Below are 15,613 nucleotides of genomic sequence, written 5' to 3'. Positions count from 1 at the left end.
TTCTAAACAAATCACTGACAGTGTCACCAGCAATGTACCATCACACCTGCGCCCGCATGCTTCACGGTGGGAACCACACATCCGGAGATCATCCGTTCACCTACTCTGCATATCACAAAGACATGGCGGTTGGAACCAAAAATCTGAAATTTGGACTCATCAGACCAAAGGACAGACTTCAACCAGTCTAATATCCATTGCTTGTGTTTCTTTGCCCAAGCAAGTGTCTTGTTCTTATTGGTGTCCTTTAGTAGTGGTTTCTTTGCAGCAATTCGACCATGAAGGCCTGATTCCTCTGAACAGTTGATGTTGAGATGTGTCTGTTACTTGAACTTTGTGAAGCATTTATTTGGGCTGCAATTTCTGAGGCTGGTAACTCTATGAACGTATCCTCTGCAGCAGAGGTAACTCTGGGTCTTCCTTTCCTGTGGCCGTCCTCATGACAGCCAGTTTCATCATAGCGCTTGATGGTTTTTCCGACTTCAGTTGAAGAAACGTTTAATCTGTTCTTGCCGTAATATGGACTTGGTCTTTTACCAAATAGGGCTATCTTCTGTATACCTTCCTAACTTGTCACAACACAACTGATTGGCTCAAACACATTAAGAAGGAAAGACATTCCACAAGTTAACTTTTAACAAGGAACACCTGTTAATTGAAATGCATTCCAGGTGACTACCTCATGAAGCTGGTTGAGAGAATGCCAAGAGTTTGCAAAGCTGTCATCAAGGCAAAGGGTGGTTACTTTCAAGAATCTCAAATATAAAATGTATTTTGATTTAACACTTTGATGATTACTAAATGATTCCGTATGTGTTATTTCATCATTTTGGTGTCTTCACTATTATCCTACCATTTTGGAAATAGTAAAAATAAAGAAAAACCCTTGAATGAGTAAGTGTCCAAACTTTTGACTGGTACTGTACACTGACTGTACAAACCATTACGAACACCTGCTCTTTCCATGACATAGACTGTACAGGTGAATCCAGGTGAAAGCTGTGATCCTTTATTGATGTCCCTTGTTAAATCCACTTCAATCAGTGTAGATGAAGGGGAGGAGATAGGTTAAAGGAGGATTTTTAAGCCTTGAGACAATTGAGACATGGATTGTGTATATGTGTCATTTACCAATTGAGGGTGAATGGGCCAGACAAAATAGTTGAGTATGGTAGTAGGTGCCAGGCGCATTGGTTTGTGTTATGAACTGCAATGTTGCTGGGGTTTTCACGCTCAACAGTTTCCCATGTGTATCAAGAATGGTCCACCACCCAAAGGACATCCAGCCAACTTGACACAACTGTCGGAAGCATTGGAGTCAACATGGGCCAGCATCCCTGTGGAACACTTTCGACAGCTTGTAGACTCTATGACCTGACAAATTGAGTCTGTTCTGAGGGTAAAGGTGTCTGCAACTGAATATTAGGAAGGTGTTCTTAATGTTTGTACACTCTGTACATTCTGTGTATGTATAAGTATGTGTTTTCGGTGTGTGACTGTGTGTGTTTGCATATATTTGTTTTTGCTGTGTGCATGTGTGTGCATGTGTGTGCATGCATTTCTATGCACGTATAACTGTGTATCTCTCCATATGTTTTTGCCGTGTCAAGCAGCGAGTCCAGCCCGGGATTTGAGCTGCGCGTGGAGCTGTACAGCTGCTGTTCAGAGGAGGACTACTCGACAGGGAGCACGCCTAGGAAACTAGCCAGCAAACTGAGCAGCTCTCTGGGCCGTTCGGCAGGAAAGAAGCTCCGCGTCGCCATGGACCCTGGAGCCTGCAGCCCCATCAGCAACGGAGGAGGAGCCACACTGCTGCTGCCTCTGCCCACAGTGGTGTGAGTGTTTATGTTGTGTACACACGCTACTTCTGTAGCGATATTCACACACCCTGAGACTTATTTCTAGGCATGTAGTGTACAGTCATTCCTACAGACACACGTATGCAGTCCTGCAGCGAAACACCCACACAAAGTCACTGACGTAGACACCGACGTGTGTATTTAGTACCACAGTCACACAGCTCACCAGTGCCTCTGCCATGTGTTCTGTTCACAGGGGACCGAAGTACCATCTCCTGGCCCACACCACCCTGTCACTGTCACACGTCCAGGACAGCTTCCGCACACATGACCTCAGCATCTCGGGCAACGGTAGGTCACAGAAGGGATGTGGTTTATCCATGTACAGTAAATATGGGTCAGACTTCTCTTTCTCTCCCTCACACTGTTTCGGTACCTCTCGCTCTCTCAACTCCCCACACCTCTCTGATTCAGAGGGATTGGGTTAAATGCAGAAGATAACATTTTGGTTGAATGCATTGTTGTGCAACCGACTAGATATCCTCTTTCGCATCTCTTTCTCTCTCCATTTTATCCTAGTCCCCCTCCCTCTCCCAGCCACGATGTTAGCTGACTGACAGTCATTGTCAAGGTCATAGTAATAAATTGGAGTGCTGTGTAAAACTCCAATGATGAGGTGTACAGGGGAGGAGACACCCGGACATGTGCTGCAGCTTAATTCATTATTACAGCTGTAATATAGTTTGATGATGTAAAGGGGCTCACCTTGCAGCTGTGAGACTTTTATTCCCTGTGTGTGTGTGTGTGTGTGTGCGTGTGCGTGTGTGCGTGGATGTTTTGTTTCATTCCTTGCTCTCTCTATCCCCCTCTCTGTCTTTCCCTCTAGAGGAGTGTTCACACTGGGTACCTCTCTACGGCAATGTGTGTTGTCGCCTGGCTGCCCAGCCTCACTGTATGACCCAACAGATGATGAGCGGCAGCTTGAAGGTCAAGGTGAGGGTGTCTGTGTGTGTTTGGGAGGATAGCAAGGCATGTCTCTCTCTCTCTAATTAGCGCCTCTGTCTCTCACAGCAGTTTGGAGGTGACGCTCAGAGTTGGACAAACGTCTACGGCGTCCTTAAAGGGACAAACCTTTTCTGTTATCACCGGCAAGAGGATGTAGAGGCTAACATAGAGCCAGCTTTTACCATTTCCATCAATAAGGTCAGTGGATGAAACAATAAAGCATGCAAAAAGTCCCCACAGCAAAAAGTCCTCATTTAGCTTCAGACAGAGTCAGTTTTGTAGAATCATGCATCAATCAACAGCTCTGACTGCTCTGCTGTCAGGAGGATCAAGCTGAACCCAGTGAGGCGGAACAGGGCACTGCTTCCACCTACTGGTGGGGATGGGGAAATACATTTGGAGTCTTTAGGGCGTCACAATAATATCTCCTTTCTCCTGAAATGTACACTCATTTACTACTTCCCAAAGTATTGGATTGGAGGAGGCATGGGCTACAGGAAGTGTCCACCCATTATACCTGTCCTTTCCTTTCAAACTAGTGAAGGGAAGTGAACATGTGCACACTTTCGGAGGAATGAGAGACAACTGGGACGTATTTAACTTATATTTAACTAGGCAAGTCCGTTAAGAATAAATTCTTATTTACATTGACGGCCTACCCAGGCCAAACCTGGACCAAGCTGGGCCAATTGTGCACCGCCCTATGGGACTCCCAATCACGCCTGGATAGCTGATAACTGGGACAGATTCATGCTTGAGGTTACTTGAGTGGACTTGGCACATATGTCACTCACCTCTCTGCGTGTCAGTAAGTGCATTCACGCACTGTGAGTTGACGAGAACATCAATGCTTTGATGCTTAAATTCATCTTTTTGGGGAGGTTATTGAATCATTTGGTCAAATGCAACATTATTAGCTGATTGTGTGTGTGTATCCGGTGTGTTAGAAGACGAGAATACGGGCGTCGGAGAAGGACCTCCACAATAAGGCCCAGAGCATCTGTATCAGTAACCATTATGGAGGAGAGGAGGTGACACACACACTCTCAGCAGACAGTCGTGAAGACACACACCGCTGGATGGAGGCCTTCTGGCAACAGTTCTATGACATGAGTAAGTAGGCTGATCACATGATTAGGGGCCTGAGTTCTTCATTGGTGAGCTCAGGGAAAAACTCCTGGCCCTAGAGTAGACATACACACCCTACACTATAGGTCCTGATATGCTCTTGTTCATGTGCTCATTGACTCCTGATGTGCTGTTAGTGGTTTTCTCAGGTTGATTGGATGTTGGAAGATGACTGACAGTTTCCTTCTTCCATGCAGGCCAATGGAAGCAGTGCTGTGACGACCTAATGAAGATTGAGCTGCCATCGCCCCGGAAACCAACCCTGGTCACATCGAAACAGGGTTCTCTTTACCATGAAATGGGTAAGACAGCGACCCAAATTGTCCAAAATACTTTTTATATGATTCAGTAATATGTTGTGGACACTTAGACTTGAGTTTCTTTCTGCTTTTATTTATTTGTAATAAATCTAGAACATATAGTAATTTGTTAGTTATACGTTTAGGGTTACAAAAATTATAGCTTAATAATAGGTTAATAGGTTTACAAAAACAAATAAATGAAATATATACTGAACAAAAATATATAAATGCATATTGCAACAATTTCAATGATTTTACTCAGTTACAGTTTATATAAGGACATCAGTCAATAGAAATAAATAAATGAGGCACTAATCTATAGATTTTACATGACTGGGCAGGGCGCAGCCATGGGTAGGCCCACGCTTGTGGAGTCAAGCCCAGCCAATAAATAAAAAAATCCCAAAAAGAATGGCTTTATTCTGATAGAAATACTCCTCAATTTCATCAGCTGTCGGGGTGGCTGGTCTCAGATGATCCCAGCCGGATGTGGAGGTCCTGGGCGGACGTGGTCTGTGGTTGTGAGACCAGTTGGACGTACTGCCAAATTCTCTAAAACAACCTTGGAGGTGGCTTATGGTAGAGAAATGAACATTAAATTCTCTGTCTGTCAACAGCTCTGGTGGACATTCCTGCAGTCAGCATGCCAATTGCACACTCCATCAAAACTTGAGACATTTGTGTCATTGTGTTGTGGACAAAACTGCACATATCTGTGTAATGATCATGCTGTTTAATCAGCTTCTTGATATGCCACACCTGTCAGGTGGATGGATTATCTTGGCAAAAGAGAAATGCTCACTACCAGGGATGTGAACAAATGTGTGGGCAAAATCTTAGAGAAATACGCTTTTTGTGCGTGTGGAACATTTCTGGGATTTTTATTTCAGCTCATAAAACATGGGATCAACACTTTAAATTTTGTTCAGTATACTTCCAGAGGATGATAGTCCCCTTAACTGCATGCGTGTTTCTGACTGTTCTAACAGTGGTGGTACATATGCATGAGCTCTCCATCGGACTCTACTCTGAGCTGCCTATTACCGCACTAGCACACCAACCTCTATGCATAATGGATGGAAGTGTTCTTTTCTCTGACGTGCTGACTCTCTCTCTCCCTCTTCCTTTATCTCTCTCTCTCATTGTGTCTCTCAATCCTTCCTTTTTGGCTATCACCTTCCCTGCCACTCTCCCTTGTTCCTGTGCTCAAATTACACCCCCCCTTTTTTCTACCATTATCATTCTATTCCCATCATTGTTAATTTTACACTCCAATGGAATTCTAATATTCATACATTCTAAATTAACTCCTTTTTACCATGTTATGCACATCAATTTATCCCCCAAATCATGTATCACAACTTTATTTCACCCTGCCCGTCAATGCACATGAAACCTGCCCCCCCCCCCCCCCCGGACCCTAGCCCCCCTCACCATCCCGTCCTGTGAGGGTATCTTGCTGCAGGATAATGCTGTGTCTGCTGAGATTCGTGCTCTGCTCTCCTCCTATTACAACGACAGGTGAAGTACCAGTGGGGTCCACTCACACACTGCAGTATTGAACCTGACCCCACCCCCCTTCAACTAGCATCACCAAGTCTAGGTCTACCCTCTCTGAACTGTATTTGACTGTCTCAACGTTATTAGGACGGTCTGTCCGGCCACAGTAATGACTTTCCTCTGTTCCTCCTAGTTATTGACACCTCTGATGACATCAGCACGGTGACGGACATCCTGGCGCGGCGGATGCAGGAGCTGGAGCTGAGGAGCCAGCTGGGGACCTCTCCTCCCTGGATGTCCCTGTTCGAGGACTCTCCTGGTTGCCCCCGCACCCACAACCGCCTCCCCCACAGCCCCTGCGCTGCCCCCGGCCCGGCCTGCTCTCCTCAGAAGCCAGCCTGACCTCGGACAGCGACAGCCCCTGCAGCACCAGCCCTTGCTCCCGCCACAGTGGCTGGGCAGAGCCCCTCTCCCTCTCCTCCCCCTCCTCACACTTCCGCCCCCGCACCCTCTCCCTGGACGCGAAGCTCAGCACCCTCAGGGGCAGGGGGTGTGGAGGGGTGTTACTACAGTGCTCCTGTCAACCCCCCTCCTCCTCCTCCCTTGCTCCCATCCCAGCCCAACGCGTCCCCCAGGCCACCCTGTCCTGCTCCAACTCTACCTCCAGTAACAGCTCCAGCGAGGGAAGCCACAGCCCTGAGTTGTCAGATGGCACCCCTTTCTCACACCCCTCTTCGGCCCGTCAGAGCCTCAGGAACTTGAGGGCTAAACTGGACCCCCGGAATTGGCTCCAGAGCCAGGTATAACCCAGCTCAGACCCCCAAATCACCCAAGGCCCTGGTAAGAACTGACAGGAAGGAAGCCCCCACTTCCTCTCTGATGAAAGGGCCTTGGTGTTAACTGGAATGACTTCACTCTAATGACAGGAGAATTGTCAGTGTATGGGAATGTTTAGTATCTGAGTGTGGTCATAGGTTTGTTGGTGTAACTTGTGTGATCTATTCAAATGGCTAGACCCACTGTCGTCGGTAATGGCAATTAAATCCTGCCAGAAAAAGTCCTCTGAAACTACTAATACACTGATTTGCTTATTGCATGATTGTGCTCGAAGTCAAGGAATGTGTTGTTTCAGATCTTTAAACTGCTCAGAAAGTGAATGAATTTTGAAAACTCAACTTAATGCAACTGTGCTCCCATTAATTTACTGTGCTACTTGTTACTACTACTACTACTGTGATAACATCCGGGTCACTTCCTCTGCTGGGTTTCCAGAACTTCCCCTACATTCATGAACACATTCTAGGCCTAATAGACATCAACCAATATTTGAGTTCACCAGGACATTCCGTTAAGAAACCGACTGCAATTATTTGTACCAATGTATGGAGTAATTATAATGAATTGAAGGAAGCCAAAGGTAATGTACTACATAATCACGAGAAGCCATATTAACTCCTGTTACACTGCCTCATTCAAGTACCGTGAGCAAATGTACTGACTTTGAAGAGCGTAGAACCTGGGAATGTGTATACATGGGTGAAGAGTTTTGGAATCCCACAACTCTGACCTCTTAGTTTGTGGTACGACAGTCATAATGTTATGCCCGGCAAACCGGTCTCAGAATTCTGCTGCAATACCATATGAAACATTGTAATCGATCAAGTATGCAATGCAGGACATATTGATTCTAGAAAATATTGTGTCGTGTTTTTTTTTTGTCTTGAAATAGTGTAGTCTTTCACCTAATGCCAAGCAGCTGATTGTATTGGTTAAGTGATGAGGTGGGCAGGGGTAGGTGTGTCTCTGGTCTGTGCAGTAAAGCCTAACAATCTCTGTGCTTCTAATGGACTTTCTAACATGCTACTGTGTCACAAGGGCTCGCAGCTGGCTCACTCCTTTTTACTCAGAGCAAAACAACTGTACATGCTTCAAAGTGGCATTTGTTACTGTAAAGTTATTTTGTAATAAGTTAACAAAACTCTTTTTCTTATACATTATACATGATTGATTTTGTTATAAATACAGCTATATTGATTTATTTTTAACAGATTGCATATCTATAACTTTGTCTAATAGATAACATTGAATGTTAACCTTGCAAAAGTGTCTTGTGTTAGCAGACTGTCTGCATGCAAGTCATCCCAGGGGAGAAAGGAATAAGAACTGTCAGTCATGTTTTAAATACTGTATTAACATAACAATAATAAATGATGTATCCATTCAGAAACAGCCTTGGATTATTTATTCTGTCATATCTCTCCTTTTTAGTGGAAATGATATACATCGTATAATCCCAGTAGAAATGTCACGTCAGTATGACATGAGGATTAAAGCCATCCACTAACTCTAGATCAAACACCATGTGCTTTTTGTCAATGTTGACTAACTCTGTGTCAGTTGACCAAAAACCTATGTCAACATAGACCCATTCTATTTACAGAGCATGCCCACACACTTTATTCTAAATAAATAATAAAACGAGTTCATGCCAAAGTATTTTGTTATTATACAGTTTAGAGACTGAATTAATATTTCACCCATTTAGAGTTGAAGTCTGAATGTGCTCCAAGAGCCATTGACCTGGATATCACGATCCTTCTCTGCACACGGAATCCAAGGCTGCGTCGCGATTCTCCACCCGTCTCCCAGTGTGCACTTCCACACATTAACAGTCATGGATTTAAAATAATTGTGGATTGGTAAAATCCTTTGCTAGACAGACTTTCCACCATTGTTAAATCTATGATGTGGAGGGTAAAAGTGCACACTTTGGGAAAAGGGTAAAGAATTGGGAAGCAGCCAAACTGTCACATTAATCTTTCAATAGGAATTTGTGCTTGTTGAAAATGCCATTTTCATAGTGTTGAAAGTAAAAGGAAAACCACACAGTAACTGGATTGTCTCATTTCAAGAATGTGCTAACACTTTTATTCTTATTGCGAGTGTGATGGATTATACAGAGCGGGGCTTTTTCTGGATTCAAATGGGGTTTAGGTGGGGGGCATGGCCTATGGTGCAGCTGTTGACTTAATGACTGAAATAAAAGCTAGACAATCAGGGAGAATAATAATTATTATTTTAAACCATGGCAAAATGTGTAGAATTGTAGGACATTTTCTTAAAAGAAGTTGTATTGGTCACATACACATATTTAGCAGATGTTATTGTGGGTGTAGAGAAAATGCTTGTGTTCCTAGCTCCAACAGTGCAGTAATATCTAACAGTGCAGTAGTATCTAACAACAATTCACAACAATACACACATCTAGAAGTAAAATAATGGAATTAATAAATATTAGATAACACTGACAAAAAATATATTTTTATTTTATTCATAGGCAGCCCGAAAAAAAACTTGGCCCGCCCGAGACTAGTGTCACAAAATATATAGGTCTCCTCCACCAACTGGCTGTCTCCCTCTCTCGTAGCCTGGTGACAATGTTATAAAAGATACTGATGAGTCATGCCCTCTGTCTGTCTGCCTGTCTGTCTCTGTGTAGGTGTTGTGCTGTCACATTGTGTCCTCTAAGGGAACTATGTTATTCATCTCCAGTCCAAGCGGGCCTCCCTAAGGTTTCTTAAATATGTTTTATCCCAGCGATAGCACACCTGATTCAACTACTCAACTAATGATCAAGAGCTTGAGTAGTTGTGGGGACTCCCGAGGTACTGGGGTTAAGAAACACTGTCATATGAGAGGCTGCCTCATGGGAAAGAGCATTCCAACGATCACACAACTTAATATTTATCTTAATATTACATAATAATCAAGGTTTATTTTCCAGTCTTTAATGAATCCTGTAATAATGGGAATCTCAATATTCTGTCAATCATTGCCTGATGTAATTCAATGGGGGCATTTTGATGAATCATTTAAAATAACATACTTTGGATCACATCAGTTTATAATAGACAGTACAAGGAAATCCTGTTAATTAAGGGGGTGAATTATCTTCCTCACATCCCCCAGCCTAACTCTGCAAAAGATTCAAACTGGGGGTGCCATGTGGCTAGCAGATGCCATGTGGCTAGCAGATGCCATGTGGCTAGCAGATGCCATGTGGCTAGCAGATGCCATGTGGCTAGCAGATGCCATGTGGCTAGCAGATGCCATGTGGCTAGCAGATGCCATGTGGCTAGCAGATGCCATGTGGCTAGCAGATGCCATGTGGCTAGCAGATGCCATGTGGCTAGCAGATGCCATGTGGCTAGCAGATGCCATGTGGGCAGATGCCATGTGGCTAGCAGATGTCTAGCAGATGCCATGTGGCTAGCAGATGCCATGTGGCTAGCAGATGCCATGTGGCTAGCAGATGCCATGTGGCTAGCAGATGCCAAATGTCATGTGGCTAGCAGAGCAGATGCCATGTGGCTAGCAGATGCCATGTGCAGATGCCATGTGGCTAGCAGATGTCATGTGGCTAGCAGATGCCATGTGGCTAGCAGATGCCATGTGGCTAGCAGATGCCATGTGGCTAGCAGATGCCATGTGGCTCGCAAATGTCATGTGGCTAGCAGATGCCATGTGGCTAGCAGATGCCATGTGGCTAGCAGATGCCATGTGGCTCGCAAATGTCATGTGGCTAGCAGATGCCATGTGGCTAGCAGATGCCATGTGGCCATGCCATGTGTTGGACGCCAAATGTCATGTGGCTAGCAGAATGGCCAGATGCCAAGGTCCTCCAGGCAAATGCCGTGGAGAGATGCGTGCCATGTCCGTGCCGGGCAGTGCCGCCATGTGGCCGCAAATGTCATGTGCCAGATGGCTCTGTCGATGTACCCCGAGGCGATGTGGTGGAGCCGTTTCGCACCAAACGTGTGATAGTGTCCAGGCATTACCTGGTCCACCTGCTCACTATCCACCAGCCCCACCAGGCGCTCACAGCTACTGACGTAGTCGCTGACACGGCTGGTGGGCAGCCAGTCGATCATGGCTCCGTCATACACCACGTCCCCACTGAACAGCATCTTGTTGTCCCCGTCGTGCAGGCAGATGCTGCCCCGGGAGTGGCCGGGCATGTGCAGCACCTTCAACTGCCTGTCGCCCAGGTTGATGACATCACCTGAGGGAGAGCAAGGAGAGAGAGACGTGGAAAATGGAGTCATTGAGCAATAAGATATTCCAACTGCATTGCAGCACTGACACAGCAGAAGTGTATTGACTGGTGTAAAAATGACACAGGGATAGGACGCTAGGTGGGGAGAGTTTGCTCCAACTTTGTCAAGTGAGCAGCAATGAGTGAAAATGAAACAAGAAGGGATGAAGAATATGAAACCTGCTATGATGAAGAATATGGATCAGGAGTGTGTGTGTGTTTGTGTGTGTGTGTCATAAAAAGAAGATAACTTGTGGTCTGATCTCTGTGGGATGTGAATGAAAATGAGGACGTTCTCTCTGTCAGGCTCTGTAGTTATTCAGTATGGCTGGGTCTAGGCTGCTGTACTTCCCTGGCTGAAATAAAATCCATCAAAGTTATGGGCTGAGTATGAAAATAGCATCTCTGCAGATACAGGCATACTGCAGAATAACAACCACTAATGCTATTTGTGAGCCACTGTCATTCACACATTAAAGCCATGACCTTAAATAGTCCCTCCTAGGGGACCATTGTAAGCAACAACATTGTACAGTTCATGTAACCGTGTCAAACTGATGTAGGGAGTGAAACGTCATCTTAACAATGTGCAGCCAGAGACTCAACAATAGGCCTTTTTGAAGCTCTGACTTCTATTGAGAGAGTATGATGAGATTGATTATGCAGTTATAAAACTGTATAAAATAGGGGTGGATCATGCTTGATGTGAGGCTGTGTGTGTGTGTGTGTGTGTTGGGAGGTCAGTGTTGGTGCCCTGCCAAGTCTACTCTGCAGTATACATTTCCCTATGGGATGTAGCTTAATGTGAAAGCGGATTCCAATGCAATGTTGATTTTCTGTAACAAGGGGCAAATCCACATCCTTTAAGGACTGTGTAATTGCATTCATATTGACCATATCCTTCTCTCAAATCCATATCATGCATTAGAGACTGAACACAGCAAATGGTCTTTCAGATTACTGGTAACAATCATGCCACCACATTGGTGTACCATAACCACTAGATTGTATGGTTTGGTTATTACCTTCTTGTAGTATGTGTGTTGGTTGTACAGCCTTGACCCTGTATCCCCTGGCTCTCCATCCTGGCCAGGGAGCCTGGACTATCTCTCTGTCAGACAGCCACGTAACGGTCTCGAAGTTGTCTCCGTTGGCCAGTGCATCGACCTCTGCACTGTGGACTCCCACCTGTTCGAACTGATGCAGACCACCTGAGTGGTCGAAGTGGGCGTGGGTGGCGATCGCCAAAATTGGGTTCTTTCGCTGCGGGTCGTCTCCAAGCAGACCTTTGGTGTTAATGTAATCTGGTAAACTCCTCAACCCCAAGCCTGTGTCTATCACTACATCTTGGTGAGATCCTCGAAGGAGCCAAATATTTGCTCTGTTTGACGAATCAAAAAACTTCTCCTGGATCCAGTACAGACCTTCTCCGATGGATTTGTGCGCGTACCAGTCCGTTGCAGACATCCCAGTTCATGCACTTGGCGTAATAATCAAATATGTTATGCGGTCAATTTTGTTGATGCACACTGGTACTATAATATCACTCTATTTACGCAAAAAAAGAATGGTGGTCTCCGGATACACAGTTGTGGGAGGAACGCATGTTGACTGAACGAATATAATGTGAAACCAAACACTAATTGTCAGCTAAGAATACACCCACCATGTCGTCATAAAAACCATGCCCTTGAATGCATCGCTACAAAGCATCAGTTGTGTGCGAAGGAGAACGGTTTCCATCCGATTGAACCTGCTCGAAACTCCCCCCCCGAACCGCGATTGACCAACCAGAGTTTACCGTAACCAGCCACTCAGACACTTTTCGCAAAGAATCTCCATTGCGCCTTTGGCCCATGCGGTCCAAATAGTTAAAACACTCACCCTCGCCCACTTACCCTCGCCTTATGCCCTTGGGGGAATCCCCGTCGCCATCTTGTAGGGCAGTCCAAATGATTAGCCAAGCAAGGGAAGTTTGCAACGTAAGCTCCTCAGCCCTGGTATGTAGTCCAAACGCTTAAAAGACACACACTATCCACACAGTCCCTTTTTTATTGTGATTTGTATTATTTTTATTAACAACAAATCAATACAGAAAGTACATGGGTATTATCAATAAAACCGTTCCAATAAGGCATGACATAAGGTATAGCGATACAACATCCTGCTGAAACAAGGTTCGTATTGCTCTGTTGTTGAATGGACCAATAGAGAAACAAATCTTTCCTACTGATGAGTCAATAGGGTTAATGGAAGGTAGGTTCTGAGGGTCAGATCTTGACACGTTCCTGAAGAATAAAGGCATCTAAAACAATTGTACAATCTTTAGGTGTTACAGGGATCTTGTAAAGTGATAAAAATTCCTTATAACCAAGTAAAAAACACCTCTGCATTTACAAGTTGGCTCACCAATAGGATATTATTTCAGAACCAATATTCTAAAAACAAAGTATTTTTATACAATATATACAGATTATTCCCAAATATTATCTGTGTCGAGAAAAATTATGCTTATAAATGAAGGACCATGACAAGTAAACCTGCCGATGAAAAGCAGGAACTTTGTCAATATTATAATTGCAAACCAACATGAAGTTAAGGCCACCAAAAGTAGACATTACGAGGAATAAAATTCCACATAGAAGTGGTTCTTCTTAGGAATTGTTTTATCCAATTGATCTTAAAAGTATTATTTAAGGTAGTAAAGTCCAGAAATTTCAGCCCACCATACTCATACTGTACGTGTTTTCCTAATGTACTTTTCTTAGTGGATGTACAATCGTCGCAAATGTAATTATGGGGAGTTTCAGGCCCCGGAGTGAACATAATTGTACACTCGCAAAGCCGACTAAAAACGAGGGCTGAGGGGCTTATGTTGCAAACTTCCCTTGCCAGGCTAATCATTTGGACCGCCCTCCTAGGATGAGGGTTTGTCTTTTATGTGTTTGGACCGCAACCAGGGAGAAATATCTTTCAAGTGAACATAAAATTGCAAAACGGTGTGCCTTGGGCACATGTAGTACTGACAGTTGGTACCTGGAGAGGTTATATATATATATATATATATATATATATACAGTGGCGATTTTAGCTTGTAAATCTTGGTGGGGCAAAACAAAATAATATGTAGTGGCAACAACACTAAACAATACATTCATTGCACTATAACGGTGACAAACGGTGCCCACAAACTGTTTGGGCCTACATAAAGTTATCCCAAGAGTAGTCCCAACATCTTACCACTGCTGCACCTGGCTATCAGCGGAGCCTTGCCTGGCAGCAAAACAGTTCATTCAGCCTCATTTACTGCCTTTTTAAAACATAGCTGATATGGCCAACTTGCTTAAACAAATGTGGTTTCTAATGACAGTTGAGATGTACAAACTATGGCATAAGGGGACAACAAGCTGATAAGAGGCAATCCGTAATTTCGATTAAGACATTAATGAGCGAGCTAGGACGGACATAGTCAATATAACTATTTGTTTAGCACTTTTGAAATGTACAGCGACAGAAGTCAGAACATGGGCCACTCTTACCATGTTCTCCCTGTACACCAAGTCAGAACCATAGGATAAATAAAGGGGTCATATAAGCAGACAGTGAAAGCTCTTACAATAATTGATGATTACATTTCTCTAAAACAGGTTATAAAAAATCAAATTTTATTGGTGACATACAAGTGATTAGCAGATGTTATTGCGGTGTGTAGCGAAATGCTTGTGCTTCTATCTCCGACAGTGCAGTAATATCTAACAAATTACACAACATATACCCAATACACACAAATCTAAGTAGGAATGAATTAAGACTATATACATATGGACGAGCGATGTCAGAGCGAAACGGACTAACATACAGTAGAACAGTATAGAATACAGTATATATATATATATATGAGATGAGTAATGCAAGATATGTAAACATTATTGAGTGAATGAGATACCGTAGAATAGTATAGAAAACAGTATAAACAGTGGGGAGAACAAGTATTTGATACACTGCCGATTTTGCAGGTTTTCCTACTTACAAAGCATGTAGAGGTCTGTAATTTTTTATCATAGGTACACTTCAACTGTGAGAGGCGGAATCTAAAACAAAAATCCAGAACATCACATTGTATGATTTTTAGTAATTCATTTGCATTTTATTGCATGACATAAGTATTTGATACATCAGAAAAGCAGAACTTAATATTTGGTACAGAAACCTTTCTTTGCAATTACAGAGATCATACGTTTCCTGTAGTTCTTGACCAGGTTTGCACACACTGCAGCAGGGATTTTGGCCCACTCCTCCATACAGATCTTCTCCAGATCCTTCAGGTTTCGGGGCTGTCACTGGGCAATACGGACGTTCAGCTCCCTCCAAAGATTTTCTATTGGGTTCAGGTCTGGAGACTGGCTAGGCCACTCCAGGACCTTGAGATGCTTCTTACGGAACCACTCCTTAGTTGCCCTGGCTGTGTGTTTTGAGTCGTTGTCATGCTGGAAGACCCAGCCACGACCCATCTTCAATGCTCTTACTGAGGGAAGGAGGTTTTTGGCCAATATCTCGCGATACATGGCCCCATCCATCCTCCCTTCAATACGGTGCAGTCGTCCTGTCCCCTTTGCAGAAAAGCATCCCCAAAGAATGATGTTTCCACCTCCATGCTTCACGGTTGGGATGGTGTTCTTTGGGATGTACTCATGCTTCTTTTTCCTCCAAACATGATGAGTGTTTAGACCAAAAAGCTCTGTTTTTGTCTCATCAGACCACACGACCTTCTCCCATTCCTCCTC

The 15,613-nt window shown here is 44.1% G+C and overlaps 2 protein-coding genes across 2 annotated transcripts in view; one reads left to right on the top strand and one right to left on the bottom strand.

The window, feature by feature from the left end:
• The window catches only part of rtkna (rhotekin a), a 73,414-nt gene extending 65,453 nt beyond the window's left edge, over positions 1–7,961 (top strand). Inside the window, 8 exon segments of the mRNA XM_064943891.1 lie at positions 1,611–1,835; positions 2,056–2,150; positions 2,686–2,792; positions 2,874–3,002; positions 3,752–3,917; positions 4,130–4,234; positions 5,928–6,089; positions 6,092–7,961. Coding sequence (XP_064799963.1) covers positions 1,611–1,835; positions 2,056–2,150; positions 2,686–2,792; positions 2,874–3,002; positions 3,752–3,917; positions 4,130–4,234; positions 5,928–6,089; positions 6,092–6,540 — 1,438 coding nt within the window. The 3' untranslated portion in view covers positions 6,541–7,961.
• A 2,425-nt stretch (positions 7,962–10,386) lies between these two features.
• LOC135551459 (acyl-coenzyme A thioesterase MBLAC2-like) lies at positions 10,387–12,750 on the bottom strand. Its single transcript, XM_064986275.1, has 2 exons — positions 11,855–12,750; positions 10,387–10,796 (listed from the first exon to the last, which is right to left on the bottom strand). The coding sequence occupies exons 1-2, from the start codon at positions 12,294–12,296 to the stop codon at positions 10,387–10,389; spliced, it is 852 nt and encodes a 283-aa protein (XP_064842347.1). The 5' UTR covers positions 12,297–12,750.
• Between the last annotated feature and the right edge of the window lie 2,863 nt (positions 12,751–15,613).

Source organism: Oncorhynchus masou, chromosome 1 (assembly GCF_036934945.1).
Source record: "Oncorhynchus masou masou isolate Uvic2021 chromosome 1, UVic_Omas_1.1, whole genome shotgun sequence".
NCBI classification, from domain to species: Eukaryota; Metazoa; Chordata; class Actinopteri; order Salmoniformes; family Salmonidae; genus Oncorhynchus; species Oncorhynchus masou.
Note: the sequence above shows the minus strand (reverse complement) of the source record. Positions and strands in the feature narration are given on the sequence as shown.

Coding starts and splice junctions, on each gene's coding strand:
- LOC135551459 (XM_064986275.1), bottom strand. CDS start 12,296: ATGTCTGCAACGGACTGGTACGCGCACAAATCCATCGGAGAAGGTCTG. Junction 10,797..11,854: donor AACACACATACTACAAGAAG/GTAATAACCAAA, acceptor GCTCTCCCTCAG/GTGATGTCATCAACCTGGGC.